We start from the raw sequence: 26,944 nt of genomic DNA, 5'->3' as shown, positions 1-26,944 counted from the left end.
TATATATATATATATATATAATAATAATAATAATAATAACCTAGACTTATATAGCGCATTTCATAATCGAAGAAAATAGCAATGCGCTTTACAATATTAATACAACAAAATTACACATAACTACTAATTCATGAACTAAAGAAATATCAAAATAAGGAAAAGATTAATAATAATCAAACATTATAAACATCCATTACAGAGAAATGAAGGCAATTATATCAGAGTACAGTAATGTAATTAAATTTTGATGAATACAATAATACAGTTTAAATGATATTAGAAAGCGTTTTTAAACAGGTAGGTTTTCAGTTGAGATTGAAAGAAAGTTAAGTCTGTGATGGTTCGGAAAGTAGTGGGGAGAGAGTTCCAGAGATGCGAAGCTGCAGATGAGAATCTTCTGGATCCGTATGACTTGGTCCTGTCTTTCGTGGGTTCAATGAGGTGTTGAGATGCAGAGCGGAGGGATCGAGTGGGTATGTAAGGTGTAACAAGTTCAGATATGTAGCTGGGACAGAGTTGATGAAGTGCTTTGAAAGTTAGAATGATGACTTTGTACTGGATTCTCTGGGATACGGGCAGCCAATGGAGTTCCTGTAGAGTGGGAGTGATGTGCTCTTGCCTTGGTAATTTAGAAACTAGTCTGGCAGCTGAATTTTGAATTCGCTGAAGCTTGGCGATGTCTTTATTGGGGAGATTGATGAGGAGACAATTACAAGAATCGAGAAGAGAGGTGACGAATGAGTGGACAAGGATCTCAGTTGTGTGATTGTCGAGGAGATTTCTTATCTTTCCGATTTTGTAGAGAGATAGGGATGCATTCCGACAGATGGAGTTCACATTTTGACGTAGAGTTAAGTGATTATCGAGCACAACTCCAAGGTCTCGAACAGTTGTGCTGCTAGAAATGCTGGTGTCACCAACCGTGAGTGGAGACAGTTCCTGATTTGAGCCACGCTTCCTGGATGATGTTAGATGAAGCATTTCAGTTTTGCCATCATTGATAACAAGCTTGTTATCCTTCATCCAATTGCGAATCTCCGTGATACATAACTCTAGTCTTTCTTTTGACTCGTGTCTCGTAGCAGGAGTCATAGCTGTGTACAACTGCAGGTCGTCAGCATACATCATGCACTCAACGTTGTGGTGCTCTGCAATACTCTGAAGAAGAGTTGTATAACAGATGAATAACAGTGGGCCTATCACTGACCCCTGTGGTACTCCCCATCTAATCACTTCAGAGCTGGACGTCTTACCGTCGATGAGTACTCGTTGCTCCCTTCCCTCCAGGTAAGAGGCAAGCCATGTTTTTACAGCACCGGTGATGCCAAAGGAGGCTGAAAGCCTCTTCAGCAAGATGCTGTGATCAACAGTGTCAAAGGCTGAGCTAAGATCAAGGAGAACCAGCATTGCTTCATTGCCGTCATCAAGGATTTTCAATAGGTCATCTTGCACTCTGGTCAGAGCTGTTTCAACACTAAATGATGGTCTGTAAGCTGACTGTCTTGAAGCAAGCAGAGCGTTGTCCCTCAGATATGTCATAAGTTGCTGACATGCAACTCGTTCGATGATCTTGCCGAGGTAGGGAAGATTTGAGATAGGCCGATAGTTTCGAAGACAATCAGGATCAAGGCTAGGTTTCTTAAGAGTTGGTATAATCAAAGAAGACTTGAGAGCTTCAGGGAAGACTCCTGACTGCAGAGACTGATTTGTAATGTCTGTAATGGCTGGTAGAAGTTCCTCCATGCATTGCCTAAAGACCTGTGCTGGTATCGGATCAGACATACATGATTTTACTTTAGAAGATTTTATGATCTTCAAGACGTCCTCTTGACTGACAGGATTAAAGTTCTCGAGCCGACAATCCATCTGGATATCATTCTCCACACGAGTATTCCGCGATGTAATTTCCAATGTAGCTCGAAGGTTGCCTATTTTGCTGGTGAAATAACTCAGAAACTCACGTGCTATATCAGTTTCAGGAGGGTATGCTGGTAGGGTTTGAGCAGGCCTTTCGGTAGTAAGACTCTTCACAACATGAAAGAGCTGTTTGGAGTCGGAGGTCCTTATCAGCTCTCGGTGATGTTCTTGTTTCGTCCTTATTGCACTTATATATATAAGTGCAAGAATTCTCACATTCTTAGACCTTTTTCTTCACGCCTATATGTTTGCAAGGGTTTTACTTTCGTGACATATACTAATTGCTTGGAGAAGGTGATCTCCATTTTCTAAGTCTAGATTTATGACTGTTGTTGTTGGATTAAAGTGTTGTAACAGCACATGAAAATGAATTTATAATGCACAGTGCACGATATTTACTCCAGTGATATTGCTTCTAGGCTTTATTTCATCAAACATTTAGGATTATATAGGGTCATGTTTAGGGTTAGGTGTGCTGTTGGGTTCAGGGATGAAGTTTGAGAATTGGGTTATAGTGTAGGATATTATACATAGAGCAATTATTGTGTTGTGGAACCATTGTAAGTTGTATTGGGAAAACAACAATCGCCAATTATATATATTATTTTTTTTAAACGAATATCGTTACATATGGAAATATTGGTAATACATTAAATTCTCCTGAACACACTTACTTGAATGACTGATAGACTGACCGACCAACAGACTGACAAGCTGATACACAAATGACAGGTCAACTATCGATTCATGAAACATTTAAAAAGTTAAACCCATTAAATACCTTGTGAACCAACTAAGGTTGCAGAATTATCAAAATGCATGAAAAAATCTGAAGGGTGTCAAATTCACCATGAGATTTGATGCTTACCAGTATGTTTTTAACTTGTCCAGAACACACAGACTGACAGACTAACTAAATAGCCGATTGACAGACGTACATGTCAACCATCAGATGATGAAACAATGGGAAAGTTGAAAACATTTAATGCTCCTACCTCCTAAGGTTGTGCACCCATCAAAATGCATGAAATCTGAGTATCCAAAAGCAGCAACAGAGATTAGGTACTAAGTGTTGATGAGTGTGATAGTCGCTGAAGTAAAAGTGCTCTGTGTCAGATGGACCCTATTCACATTTATTGGACCAGGGTTACTTTGTTCTGTAATTTATTTGTTTTTTTGTTTTCTTTTCAAATTCTGCAGAAGTTCCTCACTTTCTAAATTCTTTATTCTTAACAAATTTCATTTGAGCAACAAAGCTATTGGTACGGAGATCTGCGATTAGCTTTGAAATGTGAACATGGTTATTCACTCTCACTAGGAAACTTAGTGATTCCTTAGAGAATGTGAACCAGACCTCCTGTTCCCACGGCCCTTTAATTAACCTTGAAATGTGAAGTAGGCTATTCGCTATCACTAGGAAACCAAGTGATTTTTTCGAGAATTTGAACCAGGCTTTCTAGTCCTGCTGCCCTTTGATTAATCTTGCAATGTGAAGAAGGCTATTTGCTCTCACTAGGCAACCAAGCGATATCTTAGAGAATGTGAACCGGGCTATCTAGTCCCACGACCCTTTGATTAATCTTGAAATATGAAGAAGGCTATTTGCTCTCACTAGGAAACCAAGTGATTCCATGGAGAATCTGAACCAGTATAGTCCCGGGCCCTTTGATTAATCTTGAAATGTGAAGGAGGCTGTTCGCTCTCAGTAGGAAACCAAGTGGTTCCTCCGAGAGTGTGAACAGGGTCATTCGCTTTCAGCTTACGAGCTTTGGATGTTTATCACAAGAAGTCGTCTACATCAGATTGCATTGTGCTAAAAGAAGATGACCCATGATTGGAGGATAGGTTTTTTGATAAAACGTCATATGGCAGGCAGAAGGGCGTTGTGCCATTCTGCTAAATGCGGACATGCAGTACGGCGTTAAAGGTAAAGACCAGTTATGGTCATGCGATTGCATTGTGAAAGAAACGTTGTGAAATCGATCAGAAAAGGTTGATCATCTAGCATCTAGCATCTGCAAGGTTCTGGAATCATCAAAATGATAAGAAATTTGGCCCATTCTTTGTAAAGTTACAAGCACTATACACAAAAAGATGTATATGGGACTACCCTATATCTCTCACAGACCATGAGAGAAACAAATTTACCAAATACCGGTATATGAATTAGTAGGCGGTTTCTCGGCAAATTTTTTATCATCATGTATTAGTCAAAACATATTCTTTTACATGATTGGTAATGAGAGCTTCCATTTCATTTTTTGAAATTGGGGTGTTCCAATACTGGTCTTTGTCTTTAAGCATACATTTTTAAATAGCATCGGAATGCTCATAACTTTAAAAATATGTGCTCTTTTGATACAAGACTACTTAAAGGTAATACAAAGTTTTGGTATGGGGTCATGAATTTGGTTTAAATGAACATATTGGAAGAATATGTGATCCTACAATATTCAGTGGTCGTTGTCGCGGTTGAAATCTAGTCTGAAGTTATGAAATTGTAAATAATAAACTCTTTATGTTGTATAGCTCCCTCTCAAGGTCAAGATATTAATTAAGCTACAAAACAATGTTTCTTGACTAAAATCGACCAATTAGCTATTTCTGTTTGGAAATTATAAATCACAACTACATATTCTGAGATTTTCATGGTCGCAGCTACCATTGTACGGCCGTAGGCACTATTTGAAATTTATCAAATTTTACCAGGAGCATGGGTAAATTTTTTTAATTCAATTTTTCTCAAAAGCAGAAGTCTTTTAGGGGCTAAGTTTCTAGTGCTTTTATTACATCCACAGGGGCATCCAAATATATCAAAATTGTAAAGAATCACTATCCACCCAATTTTCAAAATTTCCCAAAACTTTGTATTACCTTTAAATGAAGTAGCTACCATCCATTTTAGCTTTTTTTTATATGTCAATAAAGAATCAAATTAATGTTTTGATTGAAATAAAAATGGTACAACATGAATAGAGCGGTCAAAACCATCAAAACAAGTTATCAGAAATATGCTTCAGCAAATGCCATTTTGGATGAGATGTAATGAACTTTGATAGATATCTAAGGCTGGTGTGAACACACCCATAAGCAATGGAAACAGATAATCTCTTGATAGTTTGGTGGAGTTTTCTTTAGCAAAATGCTGCTTATCATGGATGTTGAAACAGGACATATATTGGCAACCATTGTGTAGAGTACGCCAGGCTTAGCACATATTTACTGCCTTTCTGGCTTGTAAAGGACGATATGGTATTAAGTATTGTGAATTCATGTCAGATCGGAGATGATACGTGAGCATCCATTGTAGATTAAGATACACTCACATTCTTGCAAAACCTTTTTTCCATCATACACCTCGCAAGAACCTTAAAGACAATGTCAACTTTTGTACAGGTGAAAAACAATTTGTGAGCTTTCTTATTCTGTTGATGTCACTTTGGAAGAATTTCATATTAGAAATGACCTATTAAAAAAGATTTTTCCCCTCCAAAAGCCCTCTTATTCAAAATATGACGAGAAATAGATGATGATTTTTGACCAAACATTCATGCCACACGTGGGTCTACTGTGTATAGTCCCACATACTCATTTGTGTACACAGTGCATGTGATTCTCAGCAGAATTGTGTACATTTAATTTCTTTTGATCATTCCAAAACATCACAGTATCATTTTTTTTGTACTGGATACTGCACAATCGATCTTCCCCAATATGTAGACGGTTTCCTTCGCAGTGTAATTGTATGATCAGTACTCAACTTCATCTTTAAAAATGAAGCCCACCGCCCCCTTAGGCGGCAAGAGGCCGGCTATAACTTATTCAGGTCAGGGACCGGTCGCTATTTCCGCACCTGTTAGAGGGGTCAGAAAATAGAGTTGTTTACGCTGGTTTACAGTCTATACAGAGCTTGAGCTAGAGGGATGGAGTTGAAGCATGTAGTAGGTCCATAGTTAAAGGCAAAATGAGGGTCAAGGGGAGGGGAAGGGGGACCATCTGACTAATGACCACTAGAGTTCCGTAACATATTATGTTGACCAACAAGATAAAAATTGTATGCTTTTTTAAAGTTTATTTCTTCTTTCAAATTAGATGCTGTCTGATTAGAGTTAGAAGGATGTTGAGTTTGTATTAAATGACATGTACGTCAAATGCCCTTCTGGCTCGAAAAACTTGATATTTTTCCGTGCCCTGTTTATTGTCTCTCTATCTGTCATTTAAGATAAGAGTGAAGACCGAAATAATAGAGTATGTAAATGATGACCTATTTTTCCCCTTCATTTTGTATTGTTCTCATCTTACTGGAAATGAGGGTGATGTGAAATTATATTGTTTGTCTAAAAATATGCAGTGTCTGTAATTCAGTCTCTATCATTTTGGGTGCATGTTGGCTAAAATTCTAGAATAGATCGTGAGGGGAGGGCATCTTAATTTGCTGATTTCTATTTTTTTCTTCTTCCCACTCTAGCATTTATTATTCCTCTTTGTAATTGAAGCGAGAATGATGATGAACCGCCTACCGGAGTGCCCACAGCAAATATATTTGAATCACAAATGTACTTCCCCCATCGATATCACTTTTAACGACGGTTGCTAGAAAAAAATATTTCGCCTCATTCCTCCAGCTCCCATTACATACCCGCCATTTACTGTATATTATGTTATGACAAGATGACATTACCTCTGACATTCACCAACCTTACTGACAACAAGTACTTTTATGATTTACAAAGCAACAAACAGTTGAAATGGAATATATTTCGTTTTCTAGAAATACATTTTATGTAGGTTATCCCGAGGATATGTGCTGTTGATTGCAATATGTTCATAAATCAGTAAACAAAAGAGAAAAATGTGTCAAATGTAAAGTTTCAATGCTTTTATATTCTTTCTTTCATTCTCCTTTGTCTTTGAACGAGAAGAAAAATACTTTACAAATAAGTAAGCAGGAGAAAGGTGTCTCAAAACTTACAAGCCTGCAGCTCTTTTTATCTCAATAAAAATGAAAGTTCCGTGTAATGCTAGAAAAATTGCTTGGGGTGTCAAGGTGCATTGGTTTATATTTCTCCAAATTAGAAAAAAAGGTTCTTGAAATTGAGACATGCTCATGTATGTAGACAGCTACTAGAAATCCATTTAAAGATATTTGTTTGGAGTTGTGGACAAAAATACACAGCAGTAGCCAAGCCCAAAAAGACCTCCTGTTTAAAAAGCTTTGTTCTTTTTGTTGTTGTTTATAGTGATTTTGTTGTCATTTTCATTTTTACATATTTTTTTCTTAGACGTTAGACTTTTCTGACGAATGTTGGCAAAAATCAGCGAATTTCAGTGATGTTGACAATTAGCAACATTTGTGAATCCTTTGCCACTATTTGTGAATGTTTGGGAGCTTTTGCTAACTCCTGGTACTCAATGGGTTGGAACCATATGGTAATGTGGTCGTTAGCGTTGGCGAAACAACCTTTCGCAAAGGCTTACGACTCTTTTGCAAATGCTTGCAACTGTTTGCGGAAAAATTAATTCGCAAAGAAAATTTGAACATACAAGAAAAACTGTTTGCGAACTTTTTTGCAACCTTTTACGAACCATTTTGCAACCTTTTTGTAACCTTTTATGAACCTTCTGCAACCTGTTACGTACCCTGGAGAAACCCGAATTAGCTACGTTCGCAAGCATTCGCCGCTCAGTGAGATACCCCCTTAAGAGCTTTTCTTTTGAATAGGAGATAAAGATTAAGTTTGGTTGAAGTCACAAGGGTGTGTATATCTCACTAAGGAATGTATTGTGTCAAGTTAATGCCATTTTGAATCTCGGGAGACAATATCGGATATCAGAAGAAGACCTTCAAACTGATTTGTACTTCAATATTTTTTTCTCATGACTTTCATATGCCATTATTCTGTTTGCAGCCACGAGGGTGTTGACTCTTTGTAAAATACAGTATGATTTAATGCTTTTCATGCTCCAAACAGATGATGTGTTTCCTTACTGGGTGAGTTGAAACCTGAGTGCGGAACCCAAGTGCGGAATGACTCTTAGCATTTCTTCAATGTATGACTAACTTTAACCCCCCCCCCCCCAAAAAAAAGGGCTGTTGCAAACGGTTCCAAGAAATGAAGTCTAAAACAATTTCAGTACCCTATTGTTTTGTCAGTAAATCCTCAAATAAAGTGTAGAGGATTGTGGAAATAAGGAACGATTTGAGTACAATTACTTTCGTCATTCATGCACAAAATCGGGAGTGAGCTAGGCATTTGCAATTTTAAATAATATAATAATTCCTGAGTGTGAACAGAGCATTGATACCTCAAGAAAATCAGGGAAATTCCCCAAAGTGAATTTTCTGCCGATAAGTGTTCCTGGCCCCCAGAATTTGCATTTATGAATACTACAATAGCGCTGAGGAGCATGTCCATTGCTATTTCACATTTTGTGGTTTAGAAGATGTAGGTGTAAAGACCTGTAAAGAAGAAAAAAAGAAGAAAAAAAAGAACTAAGAAAGAAGATGAATAAAAGAATTATAGTTAATAAATAAATGAGATAAAATATAATGAACATTTTAAAATGATAAATGAATTAAAAACAAAAGGAATACTTTAGTAAATAGATGAATTAACTAATCAATATATAAGTATAATAACACACATAAATGAAAGATAGATTGATAAATAAATGAATAGATAAATAACTGAATAATATATTTCTTTAAAGAAAAGAGAAAAAAAATCATCTCTGCTTTGATGTTAGTTAATAAGTAGCAAAATATTGACAAGTTTAAGCTCTTATATATGAAGTCATTTCTATCAAACTAGAAACACCACATGAAAGCCTAGGAGAGTGTTTCACAAAGACAAAGATCGACTTTAAGTTGGACTTAACTATGGCAGGCCATTCATGTCATCGTTTGCTCTCACCATTATGATCTGCAGATAATATTTTTTCCTTTGATAATGAATTATCGAAATTTTGTGACCATGATTTGTTACATTCCTTGAGAGACCAATGCCAGTAAATGGTGAGAGCAAACAGTGGCATGAATGGTCTGCCATATAAGTCCAACTTAAAGTCGATCTTAGTCTTTGTGAAACACTCCCCAGAACTAATTGAAATCCCTAATCAAGGTTTGTATCATCATATAATTACTTTCTTTACTCTTTTAATTCCTGTCAAATTTGTTCACAGTTTATTTCCAAATACCTGTGTGATGGAATTTGAAGAAATATTGTTGTTTCCTATCTTTTATGAAATTGTATGACAATTTTCCATTTTTGTAATGTAACCAAATTGAATACATAGATCTTTGTTAAGTGCCTTGTTATTAATTATTTCCTTTACCTGTTAAGAATAATTGCATTTTAATTGTCATAGTTCGAATTGCATACTGATATATACAAGCCATAATCTTTTTCCTACCTAGCAACAATTAATTCATGCAATTTGCATTCTGACTATTTGAATATAATCCTTCAAAACAGGTGAATGAAATAATTGTAACGTGGCACGTAACAAAGATTTGTGCATTCAATTTGATAACATTACGAAAATGGCCTATTACCATAATGCTTACATCTATTCTCACTGTTGCCCCAAGCCTGTACAATTGGGGGAAATCCCCAAATAATTCATTTCTGTTCTGTAAGATGGTAATATTCTAAAAATCAATATTCTCAAACATTCCCTATAAAGCTGATTTGTAATGGTGCAAGGTTGTTTCTGATATCAATAACATTCTTAGATTAACTTAAATGGTCATAGCAAGATATTTTCATTTCTGGAAGAAAGAAGTTGAAAAGACGTAGGTGTTTGTTATACTGGACATGACGCACTGAATCTCGACTATATTGTATTTTGACCACACACTTCAGATTTCTCTGATTGTCTCCTGTTACAGTAATCACGCAACTTTTAAGTGCATGTAAGCTAACTCGTTTGACAAAAGAAATCGTTATTCGTCGATTTTCTCCTTTTGGGACTAATTGTCCGGTAGAAGTGTTGGAATGTGCCGATTTTTATCTTGGTTCCAATCGATGGTGAATTACTCTGATGTGGCAACCGAGGAATCACTTCAGAGCTCAATGGACCGGACTGCGTGGATGAGCTGTGGTTTAGGACATAGAGATGTAACCATTTAGTGGTATTGATTAATGGCAACCAAGTATGTTAGGCCCCATTCACTTAAGAAAAAATGGGGGTGATTCACACGAGTGAAAAATGGTTAATTAACTTTTGGTTATGCAGATGTGCTCCAGGATTTAATCTATCAGAGATTATACTTCATGCAATGTTTATCCCTTAGAACATGATGGGATACATTAGATGCAATTAAGAATAACATTTAATTTTAAACTTGTTATGATTTGTGGGGATACTAGTAAGCAATGTTAATTTGTTGGCATCATTTCTGAAATAATGGTCAGCGCTTCCTCTCTAAAATAGATGAAGAGGATCTTGCCTTGTGCAGCGAGGATTTTATGATGCTATCTGACATTTGGCTTTCTTTATTACTGTTAACCTTTTCCTACTTCAAATTGTCTCCATGTGAAATAACAAAGTCATTGAGATGTCTTTGATCATAGATATCTGTATGACTGCTCGATAGTTAATTGGTTAATATTTGGCATCAATTTGTGTTGTTAAAGTAGACCAAGCAAAAGTTTTGATTAAAGAATATAAAACTAGATGTGTATGTTTTAGAAATACTTACAGATTAATTTTACATGCCTTGTTTAGTTAGGTTTAGTATAATTTGTCTTCAATTTATTATTCATGTTTACACATGAAGTTGGGGATAAAGAATAAAAGTAGATAATAAGTAGATGAACATGTATGTTTTTGAGGAAAAGTAATATTGAAAAAATACTTTAAAAAAATAAAAAAAATAGAGATTTTGAGAAGGAGGTGGGGGGGGGGGGGGGGAATATTTTTATGTATTTAATTGACTGTGTCTAGAATGATCTTTTTTTTATAGAGTAAATAAAGAAGTTGTACAGGTATTCCTCAGTCCTTTCTTTTGCTGTCTGACCTGAAGTCAGGTATTGTAATGAAATATGGCTTGCCTGGAAATGGTAGATGCTCTCTCATCCATCTTCATTTCAAGCAGTTGGCAATGTCTGAGGAAAATAGAGTGACATGACATCCAGAAAGAGAGAGGGGTAGAGAGCGAGAGAGAGAGAGAGAGAGAGAGAGAGAGAGAGAGAGAGAGAGAGAGATAAGGGAAATATACAGGGAAGAGATTTGGGGAAGGGAAGGAGAGAGAGAGGAGAAAGTGGGAAAAGATTAGGGCAAAGAAGATGAGAGAACAGGACATAGAGAGAAGGAAAGAGAGAGAGAGAGAGAGAGAGAGAGAGAGAGAGAGAGATAGAAAGAGTGACAGAGGGAGAATTATAGGTAAGAGAGAATGTTTTTTATAATTATTTTGATGAGGATATGACAGAAATAAGTTTACTCTATCGTTTCAAGATGTCTAAAGCTTTATTTATGAAAATATACCATCAAATCATCTATTTGAATCATAACAGTTTTAAATGTGATCATGAATAAACTCCATGAAGCAGTTGATACCCTGCTGGCCGGCTCCAACCAGACGGAATCACCATGACTCCCGTCGTCTCCCTGGCTTCATGTCCTGGGTATGGAATGGCAATCATAGAATCGATGCCTTGCTTAGGAATGCCATCGCCAGTAAGCAAACCAAACAGACTAAAGCTTAAGAAATGTACCGCTGTCACACCAACCAGACCGACTCAAAACTGACCACAGACCAAACAAAACATCATATTCCAAACAAATGATCAAGAGTTGGTCAGTTTGGAGTCAGTCTGAAGGGATTTTGGCCGTGTGGGTTTTGTATTTTTGTAGAAAAGGTCAGAGAAATAGATTTCCCTCTCCCAGGAAATAAAGTTACTCTGGTAGGATTCCATAAAAACACTAACATCACAGTCAAGGCGCCACAGAGCCCCTCGCAATGTTTTGAAAGCATGAAAATTGTATTTTTGTTTTTTCTCTCAACCTCATTTCTCTTTGTTTTTTCTTCCCCCGTCTCTGCCTCTTTTCTCTATCAATATCTTTCTCTCTTTGTCTCTCTCTCTCTCTCGGTCTGTCTCTCTGTCTCTCTCTTTCTGTCTCTGTCACTGTCTCTCTTTCTCTCCCTCTCTCTTTCTCTGTTTCTATTTCTGTATATATTATTTTCTCTCTATCTCTGTACATCTTTATATAGCTCGTTACTATTCTTATCCCTCTACCTCCCCGACCCCCTTCTCCACCCACCTGCTCCCCCTCTCTCTTTTCCCTGCTCTCTCTCTCTCTCTCCCTCTTTTTCTCTCCCCCTTATGAAAATGTGTCACTGTAGGCTGTCTTTAACACAGTCTCTTTCTTGATTCATGTTTTTGTGTCTCAGTTTCTGTCTCTCAATCCACCAATCTGTCTTCTTTTCTGTGCCATTCCCCCCTCTCTCTCTCTCTCTCTCTCTCTCTCTTTCTCTCCTCTACACCCCATCCCTCCCTCTCTCACCCCCTCTCTCTCCCTCTCTCCATATCCCCCCTTCTCCTTCTTTCTCTCTCTCTCTTTCTCTATCTCTCCTCTCCACCCCATCTCTCCCCCTCTCACCCTCTCTCCCTATCCCTCTCTCTCTATCCCTCTCTCCATAGCCCTCTTTCTCCTCTCTCTCTTTCTCCTCTCTCTCTCTTTCTCTTTCTCTCCTCTCCACCCCATCTCTCCCCTCTCACCCTCTCTCCCTGTCCCCCTCTCCCTGCCCCCTCTCCCTATCCCTCTCTCCATATCCCACTCTCTCTCTCCCTCTCTCCATATCCCCCCCTCTCTCTCTCTCTCTCTCTCTCTCTCTCTCTCCCCCTCTACCCCCCCCCCTCTCTCTCTCTCTTTTCTCCTCTCCACTCCATCTCTCCTCTCCACCCCATCACCCCTCTCTCCACCCCATCTCCCCTCTCTCCCTCTCTCCCTATCCCTCCATCTCCTTCCCTCACCCACCCACCCACTTCTTAACATCTCGGACTATGAGGTTACTAGCCTAGAGGGCTAGCTGACTTTTATCCACAGAGATTCCCTTGTGTACATTAAAACCTTTCCTTCTTCACGCATCCCTAATGAGGCGCACATTGTGCCAATGGTGCACCATTGAATTAAAGGGGGCATAGTCATCATGCCCTTTTAACCATCTTTGATGTGATTAGAAAACAAAATATTTTCACCAGAGGTCCCATCGCCACGTTCACATGTTGTCGTGCGGCTCGCAGTATATAGGGCATAGGCATTGCACCGTGGTGGTGTCATGGATCAGGGCATAGGCATTGCACCGTGGTGGTGTCATGGATCAGGGCATAGGCACTGCACCGTGGTGGTGTCATGGATCAGGGCATAGGCATTGCACCGTGGTGGTGTCATGGATCAGGGCATAGGCATTGCACCGTGGTGGTGTCATGGATCAGGGCATAGGCACTGCACCGTGGTGGTGTCATGGATCAGGGCATAGGCATTGCACCGTGGTGGTGTCATGGATCAGGGCATAAGTATTGCACCGTTGTGGTGTCATGGATCAGGGCATAGGCATTGCACCGTTGTGGTGTCATGGATCAGGGCATAGGCATAGCACCGTTGTGGTGTCATAGATAACATGGTTTGTGGTTCGAGTCCCGCCATGCATTGCAATAATGTCCTTTGGCAAGACATCTACATCAGCCACTTTCCACCCAGGTGTTTAAAAATGCAAACATTAATTTAGTTTGTGTTTGCTTGCAAAAGGGCACCTGGCCAGAACACTCCCCAGGGAGCAGAGCATGTGCACTTTAATGTGCAGATTCGACCGGACTCACAAGAGTACTAATTACAGTGTAAAGCACCCCAAATAGAAACGTAGTGTGAAGCGCTTTGCAAATACAGATGAGCAGAAGTATGTTATGCATATAAATACCCACAAGTTCAAAAATAATAGTAGTTTTAATCCATTACCTCTTGATTATGAGAGAAATCCTTGTCATTGTTTTCTTTTCCTGAGTGGGAAAAATATATCTGGAGGAATCTAAACCTTCTAAATAAGTTTTTAGATATTTGCTCTATGTCGTGCATGCATGATAACGACGATCTGCCAGCAGCAAGACAATATGCCACCAGGGCAAAATAAGCATAGTGCTCTTTACATTTCCACATCTCATAACAGACAGAGAATTGGTAAGTGTAAGAATTTTGTTGTGCACGGCTACATTTTATCATCACCATTTGCCATTTTACGTAAAAGAATACCCACTGCGATTTACGTTATCATAATAATCATAGTGTACTTTATGCTTCTTCATCTTATAACATACAGATAAGTAAGAATTGGATCTCTGTTGTGCGCAGCTATATTTTATAATCGCTAGTTGCCATTTTATGTAAAGAATTCCTGCTTCAATGTACGTCATAATAATAATAATTCCGTACTTTACATTTTTTCATCTTGTAAAACACAGATTAGTAAGTGTATAGGACCTTTGTAGTGTGCAGCTACATTTTTTTCATCCCCTCTTGCTATTTACTCATGTACATAAAGAAGAAAATAAACTTGCCACATTTTACCATGTCATGCGAAGGAGCCTTAAGTGGAGTCTATCAGTAGGGACTGCCCTTTGACCTCGGCGTTGACTTTCCGGAAGAGACGAGGAAGAAACAAATGTCCGCAAAGTAAACGTCATTCTTGCGTGTTTTTGCAATGTGACAAAATTTTCAGACTGAGGAATATTGATGGCACAGAGATGTATAAATGTCGTATAAATCACGGATTCAATTGCTCCGTGTCAGGATGAATCCTTAAGACGTGCTCTTGAAGTTGTTTTGTATCGAGTAAGCATTTGTCACAAAGAAATGCAGCAAGTGTTCTGTAAATTGGCACGAAGGAGAGGGAAATTGTTGGGTGTATTGATGACAACTAGCTTGTGCAGAGATTGCCAGTAGCTGTAAATTGACTCAATGAGACTCTTAAGATTATTGTTTAACCAGATCTGTGTATTTTTCTGTCATTGTCATTTCATAAGTGTTATAAGGGGAAGCTCTCTTACTTATACGAAATTGGCATCCCCGTCAATATCATTTATTGTGATAATGATAATAATAATAATAATGACAATAATGACAATTATAACAACAACAACAATGACAACGATTATAATAAATAATGACAGTTATTATAATATCAATAATGATAATGATAATAATAATACCAATCAATACAACAACAAAAATAACAATAGTGGAGTTCTGTTTTAACTAATGTCCGGCATATTGCCGCTCCTTGCGCTACATTATCATTGCCCCCTGGCTTTGGCACGGCTGTCATTACAATGCTCAAGCATTTTAAGTTCATAATTTTTGCCAGGTTTTTTTTTTTCCCTCACCTGGGCGAAAAGTGGCAAATATAGGTTATTGTCTTGCGAAAGGACATTACTGCGGCGACAATATTAATCTTGCTGACACGTTTTGATTTTAATTAATCATGCACTTTTTGTAGATTCCAGCATGAGTTCATTATTTCAGGCTTTACTTATTCTAGAAGTTAAAGTCTATAGTTGTCAAATTTAAGCCTTGCATTGCCAACCAAGTTTAAAAACCACTCAGTTGAGACATGTTTTAAATCATTATCTGACATTATTAAGCCTAAAACAAAGCACTTTGTTACATTTAATTTAAATTCAATAAGAAAGACTAGCTTTTTTGTTGATATATTGTCTGTGTGGAGCCAGATCGAAGGGCCTAGCTCATATATACTCTAATACAAAGACAGTGCCTTTCTTGCTCCTAACCCATGAGTATGATTAGGTATTGAAATTTAGGTGACATGAATGATCACTGTGATCGTATCTTTAAAATCATGTGCCCGCAATCAATTTCAAATATTGATATTTCATGTCGGAAAGTGCTGAGTGCATCATTCTCTTTGATACACAGGCAATGCACACACCTTTCAAACGCACCTGTTATGTATGTATACTCACCATACATCAACGAACGCACACAGTTGCACCTGTCTTTAAGGTATACTGTGTAGACAAGCACACATTCTACTTGGAATTCTTCGTTGAAAGGGCAATTGAATTCTGGTTGACCCATTTTCAGGATTCCTGCATTTAACAGAAAGAAAGAAAGAAATTGTACGCACCTGTTGCATATTGGCAATAGGAATGATTGTATTTGTTCTGGAAATCGATTGATAAAATCCTATTGAACCGTTGATTGTCCTGATATTGTAAAATTATGATTGACTAGGGCTGTGTTGTCATGTATTCTTTCTCTCCCTTGTAAATTTGATATTAATTTTGGAACATATGTAGCAAAATCATTATAAGATGTTTCAAAAGGAAGGTTATTAATAGGACAGTTGAGATTTGGAATTGCTTTTAACATTCTTTCTCTAGTTATGGTGCTATCAATGCCATTTTGATTATTCATTTACCGGTATATTTTCAATTCTTAAAGAATGTCCCCATAAATTGTTGACCTTTTAATTACTTATAATTTATCAAGTAATCTTTTTAGAGCCAGAAAGGACAACTCTCTGTATTAATGTCCTTCTGGCCCACAGGAAAAAAAAATTGATATCTAACTTTGTTGCAGACGCTAAAAATAAAATTCATTTGAAATTATAATTAAAATTCAACATTTACTTTTCCATTTTGGAATTTTCTTCTAAAATTGGTTCTCCAATTACGTCATTATTTCAGGATACCTCAGTAGAACAGTAGCCCACAAGGTTTCAACTTCACTTTTATGAGCCCAAAGAAAATTCTCTGAAAACCTGCACAAGAACGGTCTCATGGATTGTCGGCCGCTTGGACTGTCAGTCTCATCTAATGGGCTTTCAGCCTATGATTTTTGTAGGTCGGCAAAATTTAGTGGAACAAAAAGACTATTCCAGAGTGCAAAATGCATAATTAGTGAAAGTCATGATTCTATTGGACGTAGGGAACTTAGGACCGTGCTATTAAAAATAGAACTTGTAAATACCTCTACTACTTTAATAAGGCTTGATTCATTACTGAAATATCATTGCAGAGTCATTTAAAACATGCTTATTTTTGGATTAATCGTAATCCTTCCTACCATCTTTTCTTTCCTTCAGGAAAATCATTGTTTGAGAATCAAGATCCTGGGTGACTGTTACTACTGCGTTTCAGGGTTACCTGACCCAAGGCCTGACCATGGACACTGCTGTGTAGAGATGGGATTGGACATGATAGAAGCGATATCGTAAGTAGAGTGAGATTGCTCTTCAATCATCTTCACTTATGGAATAATTGATGAATTTATGCTATTGCAGAATTTGCTTCATATATATATATGTTCTCTTTTTATTGCAGGTGTTTGTATTGCTTTCCTGTTTTATAACTTATTTTACTGCTAAATTAAGTTATTGATTGAACGGTTTGACATGACTATTCTATCGGAAGAAGAATTTGATTTCACTTCTCTTCTAACCTAAATTTTTTGTCGCTAATACATAATGTTATGTTGTTTTAAGCAAGAAGTAATACTATGTGTTGACCCTTGCACGTACTTGCTACTTGTACAACATTCTTATAACCTGAAATTATTTGATATCATTCTTGTTTTACACTTTTTTTGTAGCAGTATGTGAGGAAGTAGAAGTAGTGGACGTAGAAGTAGTAGACGTAGAAGTAGTAGTAGAAGTAGTAGACGTAGAAGTAGTAGATGTAGAAGTAGTAGTAGAAGTAGTAGACGTAGAAGTAGTAGATGTAGAAGTAGTAGATGTAGAAGTAGTAGTAGAAGTAGTAGACGTAGAAGTAGTAGACGTAGAAGTAGTAGACGTAGAAGTAGTAGACGTAGAAGTAGTAGATATAGAAGAAGTAGACGTAGAAGTGGTAGATGTAGAAGCAGAAGACGTAAAAGTAGTAGATGTAGAAGTAGTAAACGTAGAAGTAGTAAACGTAGAAGTAGTAGATGTAGAAGTAGTAGATGTAGAAGTAGTAGACGAAGAAGTAGTAGACGTAGAATGAGTGGACATACAAGTAGTAGACGTAGAAGTAGTAGACGTAGAAGTAGTAAACGTAGAAGTAGTAGATGTAGAAGTAGTAGACGTAGAAGTAGTAGATGTAGAAGTAGTAAACGTAGAAGTAGTAAACGTAGAAGTAGTAGATGTAGAAGTAGTAGACGTAGAAGTAGTGGATGTAGCAGAAGTAGACGTAGAAGTAGTAGATGTAGAAGTAGTAGATGTAGAAGTAGTAGACATAGAAGTGGTAGACGTAGAAGTAGTAGACGTAGAAGTAGTAGATGTAGAAGTAGTAGATGTAGAAGTAGTAGATGTAGTAGATGTAGAAGTAGTAGACGTAGAAGTAGTGGATGTAGCAGAAGTAGATGTAGAAGTAGTAGATGTAGAAGTAGTAGACGTAGAAGACTTCGAAATAGTGGACATCGAAATAGCAGACATAAAAGTAGATGTAGAAGTAGCAAATTTGAAGTACTAGACATAGAAGTACTGGACATAAAAGTAGACATAGAAGTAATAGACGTAGAAGTAGTGGACATTGCGGATGAATAAAGATGCATAGGGACTTTTTTTGTGTTCACCTAAAAAGGTTTTTTGAACCCCACCTGCGATTCATTCATTTTTATATTGCTTAGTGTGTAAATGGTTCTGTGAGGTCCTTTGTTTTGCTTCTCATCTGTTAATCTTTGAAGATGGGGGTGGAAAAGGAAGTTCATCTCCTGTAGATCTGCGATTCATTCATCATGTGCACAAACATTCTTTTGCTGCGACAGTTTCTCTCAGGCACTTTATTGCTCGGTATGTGACTGGGCACCAGAGGTCCCTCACTTTGGCTTCCCATCTTTTGATATTTGAAGATGGGAAGAATACGGGAGTTCATCTCCTGTAGGCCTGTGATTCAGTCATGATGTGTATAAACATTCTATTGCTGCGACAGTTATTCCTCTCAGGCACTTTATCATTTTGGTATGTGAAAGGGCTTCTGAGGTCCTTTGTATTTGCTTCTCATCGTTTGATCTTTAAAAGTAGGAAGAATAAGGGAGCTCATCTCCCGTAGACCTTTGATTCATTAATTATACATGTACAAGAACATTCTTTTGCCCTGATAGTTTCTCTAAGGCTCTCTATTGCATGGTGTGTGAAAAGGCTTCAGTGGTTCTTTGTATTTGCTTCCCATCTGTTGATCTTTGACGATGGGGAGGGCAAGGAATTTGTCTCCTGTAGATATAAGAACTTCCGTCTAAAAACAAAACTGCAGGTGTGCCATGCATTCAAGTTGAAATTTGGATATCCTCTACTATTTAAGGTGCACTGAAAGCCCTGAATGTATGTTTTCATAAGAGTACCCTTTTTTTCTAGACACCAGACAGATTTGTATTATTTGTTCATTTTTCGCCTCTCCATCTTTTGATTTCATGATAAAGGGAGATATAAACATAGACAATGGATGAAGAGAGAAAGACAGATAGAAACATGGAGGATAGGAAATGAGAGAGAGAGAGAGAGGGAGAGAGAGAGCGCGAGCAAGAGAAAGAGAGAAAGTGGGAGGTAGAGGGAAACAGACACACTTACAGATAGACAGATATATAGAAAGAGAGAGAGAGAGAGAGAGAGAGAGAGAGAGAGCGAGCTAGCTAGAGCTTGCATAGGGGTTTGAATTAAAAGGCCTGCAAAAAAAAAATGTGGTTAGCATACTCAAAATTACAAATAATCTGAAATATGCCATGAGATCAAAATGTTAAAAGTGATGGTATGCGAAGGAAGACATTGTTTTCTTAATATGATTTTTTTTTTAAAGTAAGTACTGATATTTCTTTTTTTCTTCAAATTAACTGATCAATTTACTTAAATCGTTTGACGTATGAGAGCACCTGGATGTAGTCAAGAACATCATGTATTTCTTGTGTCTTAGAAATCCCTTGTATTGATTTTATTGGTAAGCATCAAATCATTCTTTAGAAACTCAATAAAATCACTGATGTATACCTTGATATTTTTTTCATCATTCACTGCATATTTTGAATTCTTATTATATTTAGAATGTAACAATCAGGGTGAAAGCAGGACAGTAGGCAAATAGGACAAACTTTTCCTCAGATATTCTCTTTATTGTGGTCACTATAGTTGCATTTTAATCACCTGTTTGGCAGTATTCTAAAGAGATTTAGATCAAGTGGTTTTGGTCTAAACCCTTCTTCTCTGAAACATTGCTATCAAACGGTTTTCGCAAAGCATAAGATTTAATTTGTTTGCCTCAAAGCAACCATATACATATGTATCATGATAAACGATGATATCAATCTGTTTATAAAAGGTAAGATTAGAATCATTTGTCATTAAGTCACCATGGATTCATGTACTCAAGTGTAATGAGAAAAAACCGTAAGAAGGTTCTTGAACATAATGCTTTACTGCAATTATTTCATCAAATCAATGTAGAGGTGATATGGTCTAGTGGATATGTCACTAGACTGTATATGATATGGTTCACAGTTCAAGTCCCACCACAGCACTAATGTTCTCTTGTGATACATTAATCTATATTAGAAACTCTTTACCCAGGTGATGTAAACTGGTATTCGGTAAGACGAAATTCCTTTAAAATACCAGAGCGCTTTATTAGGGTTTCTGCACACAATGTTTGCACATTCTCCACTCCCTGGAGAGGATTCCAGCTAGGCATCATTTTAGAGATACCGAGAAAAACTACAATGACTTTGCATCCTATTGGATACCCATTTAACACTTAAGTGGATAGAAGCAGTGTAGAAAAAAAAAAAAATTGCTTATTGGGATAAGTATCATGCCGGGTATGGAACCCCAAACTTTGCATTGCTGGTCAAGTTTTTAAACCACTTACCTTGACACCTCTACCTGCCAATCAAATCTGCTCTTAACACAGTCCTGGTTTGAATCCCGCTTTCGTTTGAAGTAAAACAAAAAGGGGGATGTTATAATTCAGCATACTTGAAGAGTTTTTCTACTTAGATGATCATTGCACGACAGGTGAAATCACTACGTTTTCATGCAGGTGCCAAATCGGTTTGATGTCGACCCCTTTGCGTGATCCGGTGTGTCTTATCACATTGGATCTAATAATCTCTCAATTACAAGAGATATGCACCCATGAATTTTAAGAGTGACGATGACAGTAATGTATAGAGTTTTCCCTGTAAATCGAATTTATATTGCTAGACACACGCACAACCAAGAAATCATGTAAAAAGAGTAGTTTTTTTGCTGGTTAAAGTATGTGATGCATTTAAGGGAGTCAAGTAGGCAAAAAAACAAGGAAAGGGTATTTTGGTTGAGTTTCTTGAAACACATTTAAGGTACCTTTTTCAGTATCCTTAGCCCGGACTTTGTTCAGCCTCGTATTGCACAAATCTGTTCTGATAACAAAAAGAAAGAGACATAAAAATAAACATCACAGGGTAGACACTGTTTAGGGCGAATGTTAGAGCAGGTTAAATTTTTTTAAGGGGTAACTTGTTCGAGAAAAATGAGAGAAATTCTCAAAAAGAGTGGGATTTTGCCTGATGGATGAAACCTGTTGTGGTCACGAGTTTGTACAGTAATACATGTATATTCTAATTCCCCCCTTCCCCCTTCCCCCTTCGCCCTTCGCCCATGTCAGTACCATACTGCACATGAATAGATGATTGTGTACATAGCTCCCACACCTGTTGCTTGTGTAGTTAAGTCAAGAAGAGTCATGTGGGAATGACATGTGCAAAGTATACAAAAAAATGTCTGTTGATCGAGAGCCACAAGTATGCACACTCACTTCATAATGTGGAAGAGAAAGTTCATTGACTTCTGCCAGAGAAAGATGAAAAATTTATGAGCTTTTTTCAATATTTTTATGGTAAGATGGAAGAATATCTTAGATAACATTTCCCCTGAAAAGAATACCCTCATACTCAAAGGAATTTAACCTGTTTCTTTGAAATTAAGTATAATTGCATTACATATACAAATAAATTAGTTGAAATTTCTCTGTGAAAACAGAGTAAACTGTATACAATATAATATACGTAAGATGACATTTTTTATTAGCAAATTACTGTAATATAAAATCTTACACGTTCAATTTATGTTTCATTTATTTATGATAAAAGAGAGAGTGCGCGTATTGGTTTCAAATCAAGCATTTCTCATTTCATATGATTTCATTATGTATGTATGAGTAGACACATTCATAATCCTCCACACTGTAGAATAGCCATCAAGTCATCTGGAATATTTCAACACAATACATACAAGTTCTGCTGGTAGAATGTACATTGTTTGTATGTGGATTGTTTGTATTGAAGTAGGTAACAATCTTATAAATATGGACAGTCCTTTAATTATCCTCTCCTGTGCCATGGTTGGCAAATCTTAACCAAAAGCTCTGGCCAACTTGTGATTTTACAATGACTACTTGTACCTATATTAGTCCAGAAGCATGTTATTTTACTATAATGATAGCTGCATTTTTTCCTGAAACAATTTCAATTACATGTTGCTATTTTCCCCGTTAAAGATATTTTTTGCTTGCTTTAACAATAATAGGCTCAGAAATATGATTATGATTTCACTCTTCAAGGAATTTTTATTCATTTACTCTTAGTCTTGCATCTAATCGTTGATTTGATCATCTCTCAGGAAAGGTTGAATACATGATGAGAAGGATGCTTTTTTTTAAATAAGTTGCAAATGTGAACAATAGTGTCACCAGACATTTTACGAAAACATTCAATGTGCCGGGAATAGCTCAGATGGGCCAATCCAGTTGTTCTCAGCATCTTAGAATTAAGCTTCTTAATAGCTAAGCTGTCTTGACAAAACCTTGAAGGATTTTTAAAAAAATGATTTTTTTTTTCCCCCCTTTTTTCACAGCTGTGCCCAAATTATTTATTGTATTATTTATATGTCATTTAAAATTTTAAAAAATATATATATGCATGGAATGGCATGTTTTTTAAAAAACTAATATATTTTTACAAATATTTGTTTTGAATACAAAGATAGAATTGAATAAAGTAATTTGAATTGAATTGAATTGAAATTATTATGTCAAAATAACACAAGTTCATTAAACTTTTCGACAATATTGAATAAATATTTAATGTCAATGTCACATGAATAACGTAAAACGTCTTGAAGAAGATGCGCTAAGATGCGCTTCTCTTAAAGTGCAAGGACGTTGACTTCATTAGATAGTACCTCTTGCCCTTTTATAGAGTGTGCTATGAATAGATTAATTGATTGGGTTATATTAGGGGTAATAGTACGTGGGATGTTGATAGCAAATGCATGTACAATAGTCCAACAGATCTGCAGTTTTTGTTTGTAAACAAGAGATATTATAGGTTGATGTAGACTTATCAGTTAATTACCAGGAATTTATTTCCAGTAAGTATTTATGTTGGTGAAGTATCTTCATCGACATGGCGATATGAAAAAAGAAACATGTTAATAAAGCCTCGTTCTGATAAGTTGCAGAAAAACTGCATCCTTTATTTTCTTTTTTGGGGATGAATAAATGTGTATTTTATGTACTTAAAAGACGCAAGTAATAGCATAGAGGACGATATTGCTTCCATGTTGTATTTCTCTGGAAATACTCAATAGTCCCACGTATTGCACATATAGTGTCTGGTTTAAACACAGTGTCTGCATTATGTGCCTTCCTCTTCTCTGGCCTCAGGTCTTTCCGACACGGGTGATGGACGGGCACACCCCCAAAATAGCAAAGAATAGTCAATATTACTAGCCTAGTTGTAGTGAACTTTCCTCCCCGTCTATAGCTTGCAAATGGCACTACATCTTATATACCCTGTTCGCATTGGCATTTTAACCCAGAGCTGATAGCAGATACGGTTGGATATGAATGCTCTTCTCTGCAGAATGTATATGGCAGTGAATCTTATATACTACATTCACACTAAATTCTTAACCCAGAGCTGATATCAGACACAGTTGGATATGAATGCCTACTCTGCAGCTTGTAAATGGCAGTGAAACTTATACACTCCATTCACACTGGGCTTCAATGTGGAGCGTTGTGAGAGCTGATCGATACAGAGCTGATATTAGACAGAACCTTGTAAGGCAGCTCTTCTACCCACATAAATTTAACCTGAGTTATGCCCCTGTCAGGAATTTGGATGCCCTCAAAAACTGATCTAAAATGTATCTGTAACATCAAGATTAGTTTATGAAGTATGTGCACAATTTTCTCTCTATGAGTGAAAAATAGAAGCCCTCATTTTGTACACAACTAATGAAGTGAATTAAAGACTCCAAGCTGCAAAATCAAAATTTGAAAGAAAAAAAGTCTGTAATTTTGCTTACAATGAATAAATTGCCACCATACTTTAAGAAATGTTCTTTTTTATATCAACATTTTGGCTCTTTTGCAAGTTTTGACAATTTCACTGTGCGAATCCCTGCAATTACGCACATTGAGTTTACCTCACTCTGTCCAAACTCCTCCATGACTTGATTCAGCTTTGGTCTAACCCAGAACGAGTGCTAGTGTGAATGGGCCTGCACTAACAGTGCGTTTACACCTTTGGGCCATCAAACAGAGCATGAGCTCTATATGTATATTTCACAGATTGTATGTGTATTGTATACCTACCATATGGTCTATACCTTATAGGCAGTTTGTGTGCTCTGCCGTTTAATGAAATATGTCAATACCGGTTATATCTCACCTAGCATAAATTCATTTAACATGGATTTGACTCGGGTAACACTCTCGGGTTGTCTCCGCATCGCATCGGATTTCGAGCCCGATGTGAACGGGGTACGGTCGGCTGAACCGGATTCCCAACCCTTAATTTGATTTAGACAGATTTGGGGGAGCAATGATGCTGTTATATCTGACAGATATCTTCTGGGGAATCGATGTTAACCGTATCAGAACCACAGGTGGCATCTATAGTCTGCAGTGCTTAGAGCCAGAAGGACATTAACCCATGTACTTCCATAGAGACTTAGCGCCCCTCTGACTCTCAGCCGATAATATATGCCCAGCCCCATGAAATTTATCCCAGTAATATGATAAGGTTGAGGAAAAGAAAAGCCTTATAAAATTACACCAGAAAAGAAGAAAATAATCCAAAGAGCTTAGTACTTTTCAATGTGAACTATAGTTCATTGTAAATGTTTTAAAAACTTTAAATCTTGTAGACAAAGAAAGATATTACTCTTGACATAAGTACAGAAAACCAAGCCGAGTCTTTCCCATTGATTATAAAATGCAACTGTATTGTAATCAGAGCAACGGTGTGAGTAATTGTAGACGTGACATACTTTTGTAAATCTGCTGATTAATCATCCGAGAACTTATGTATTTCTTGGAATTTGTGTGTGAGTTATTATTTTAATCATTAGTCACATTTTTATAGAACTCAAACCAAATGGAGTTATTCTTCAAAAAATATAATTATAAATACTCTGAACTTCCTTGTATTTGCTGACACCCAATGCACATCTTTTTCCTTACACCCGGCCAATGCACATCTATTTCCTTCTATGCTAAAAATAGGGATCACTTTGTAATTGATAAATGCTGTATTTGTAAGTCACTTACTATTACACTATCGGCCTATTTACACTGCCATACAAACTACCATACACTACTGGAAAACCAAAATAAAAAACTGTAGGTTTCTGCCCATTCTGTTTTTGTGTGTTTGTGTGAGTACTCTGGATGCGATAGCACAAAAGCAAGGAGAGACACGTAAGCAAAATTAGGAATACATCACCAATGTTTGTAGTGCACGCGTTTACACTGCAAGAACTGGCAGAGTTGTAACAGATATCCATGGTTTTTCTTGCTGTGTTAACACTAATGATGGAGTTTACCAATTGGGAGCATTGTGTTAGAGTGATTCAGTATTTTGTGGCTTGTATTGTACCATGATGTAAACCAGAGAGATAAAGAAGATGATGTAATGGATCATTAAAGGGCTCATTACCGGGTTCAAGATGGTTTGAGCACTCCCCTCTAAGGAATTTGTAGGTGTGATGATCGATAGTCGACTGTCTCCATGGTTTAATTAGTGTGAGGGAGGACTTTATTGAGGAGGACAGTTTAAGAAGAGAAGTGCTGATGATAGTTAAGATCAAGAGCAAATTGTTAGAGGCAATATGTATCATCTGTTTTGAGCCAGAAGGGCATTATAGGTATTAATGTCCCATGTGCAGGCCAACAAAATGAAAAGGTTAAATTCCAACGGCATTTGAAAGATAATACTTGTTTAGAACTTTCCTCAAAACTAAAGCACTGTTGGTTGTCGCATCAAATTTAGGGATTGCTGTCGTTTTATTTTATAGTCTGATTTTCAGACCCTTGCACCGAATGGTCCTACGTTTTGTGCTGCAAGAGGATACAATCAGTTTGATTTTGGCCATAAATTACAAGAAGTGGGTTATTGATGTAGACAAATGCTTACAGCTCATTTTATGTATGGTTTTTTCAAAGTCGGTCACTCAATAGTGTCTGACAGTGAAGTTTAGAAAGTAAACAGGTTTCCTTGCATAATTTGATTTCTTCACTAGGACACTGTCTGCGTTTGAATTTCACAGTATGTGCATATAATTTCTGCAAAGTTCTACAGAATTTGATGTTGGCTGCCAAATGGATACACTACCTTTAAGAGGTCCAATTAACAAAAATAGAAAAATTTATGTATTCAAGAAAAATACCATAGCCTTCTTTGAAGTTAACTCGAGTGTTAACTTTCGTGGGTGTAGAGCAGCCAGTGAAATATATATGCCAGCTTATTGTGACAGATTTAAACTAAATATTTGAGACAGCAACTCCCCATATGCCTGCATTCCTGTCCAATCGAGGAATACCTTAGAATTCTTTCATGATTTGAGGTGAAGCGCCAGCTTGCAATGGGTTAACAGGAGATACACTTGAGGGGGCTATGTGAGAGGAGTATTTGTCAGGGTAGAGAGAATGAAAAACGCTCTTAAAAACCATCCAAGAGACGGCGAAAACTGGAGCAAAGACGCCGGGCGTTGCGGTAAACA

General features: G+C 37.1%; 1 protein-coding gene across 1 annotated transcript in view; it reads left to right on the top strand.

The window, feature by feature from the left end:
• LOC582776 (adenylate cyclase type 5) overlaps positions 1 to 26,944 on the top strand; it is a 143,256-nt gene that overhangs the window by 77,360 nt on the left and 38,952 nt on the right. Inside the window, exon 5 of the mRNA XM_030990224.1 lies at positions 17,021 to 17,148. Within this exon, the coding sequence (XP_030846084.1) occupies positions 17,021 to 17,148 (128 nt within the window). The remainder of the gene's footprint in view (positions 1 to 17,020; positions 17,149 to 26,944) is intronic.

This window comes from Strongylocentrotus purpuratus, unplaced genomic scaffold (assembly GCF_000002235.5).
Source record: "Strongylocentrotus purpuratus isolate Spur 01 unplaced genomic scaffold, Spur_5.0 spur5_scaffold_19, whole genome shotgun sequence".
In the NCBI taxonomy this organism is placed as follows: Eukaryota; Metazoa; Echinodermata; class Echinoidea; order Camarodonta; family Strongylocentrotidae; genus Strongylocentrotus; species Strongylocentrotus purpuratus.
Note: the sequence above shows the minus strand (reverse complement) of the source record. Positions and strands in the feature narration are given on the sequence as shown.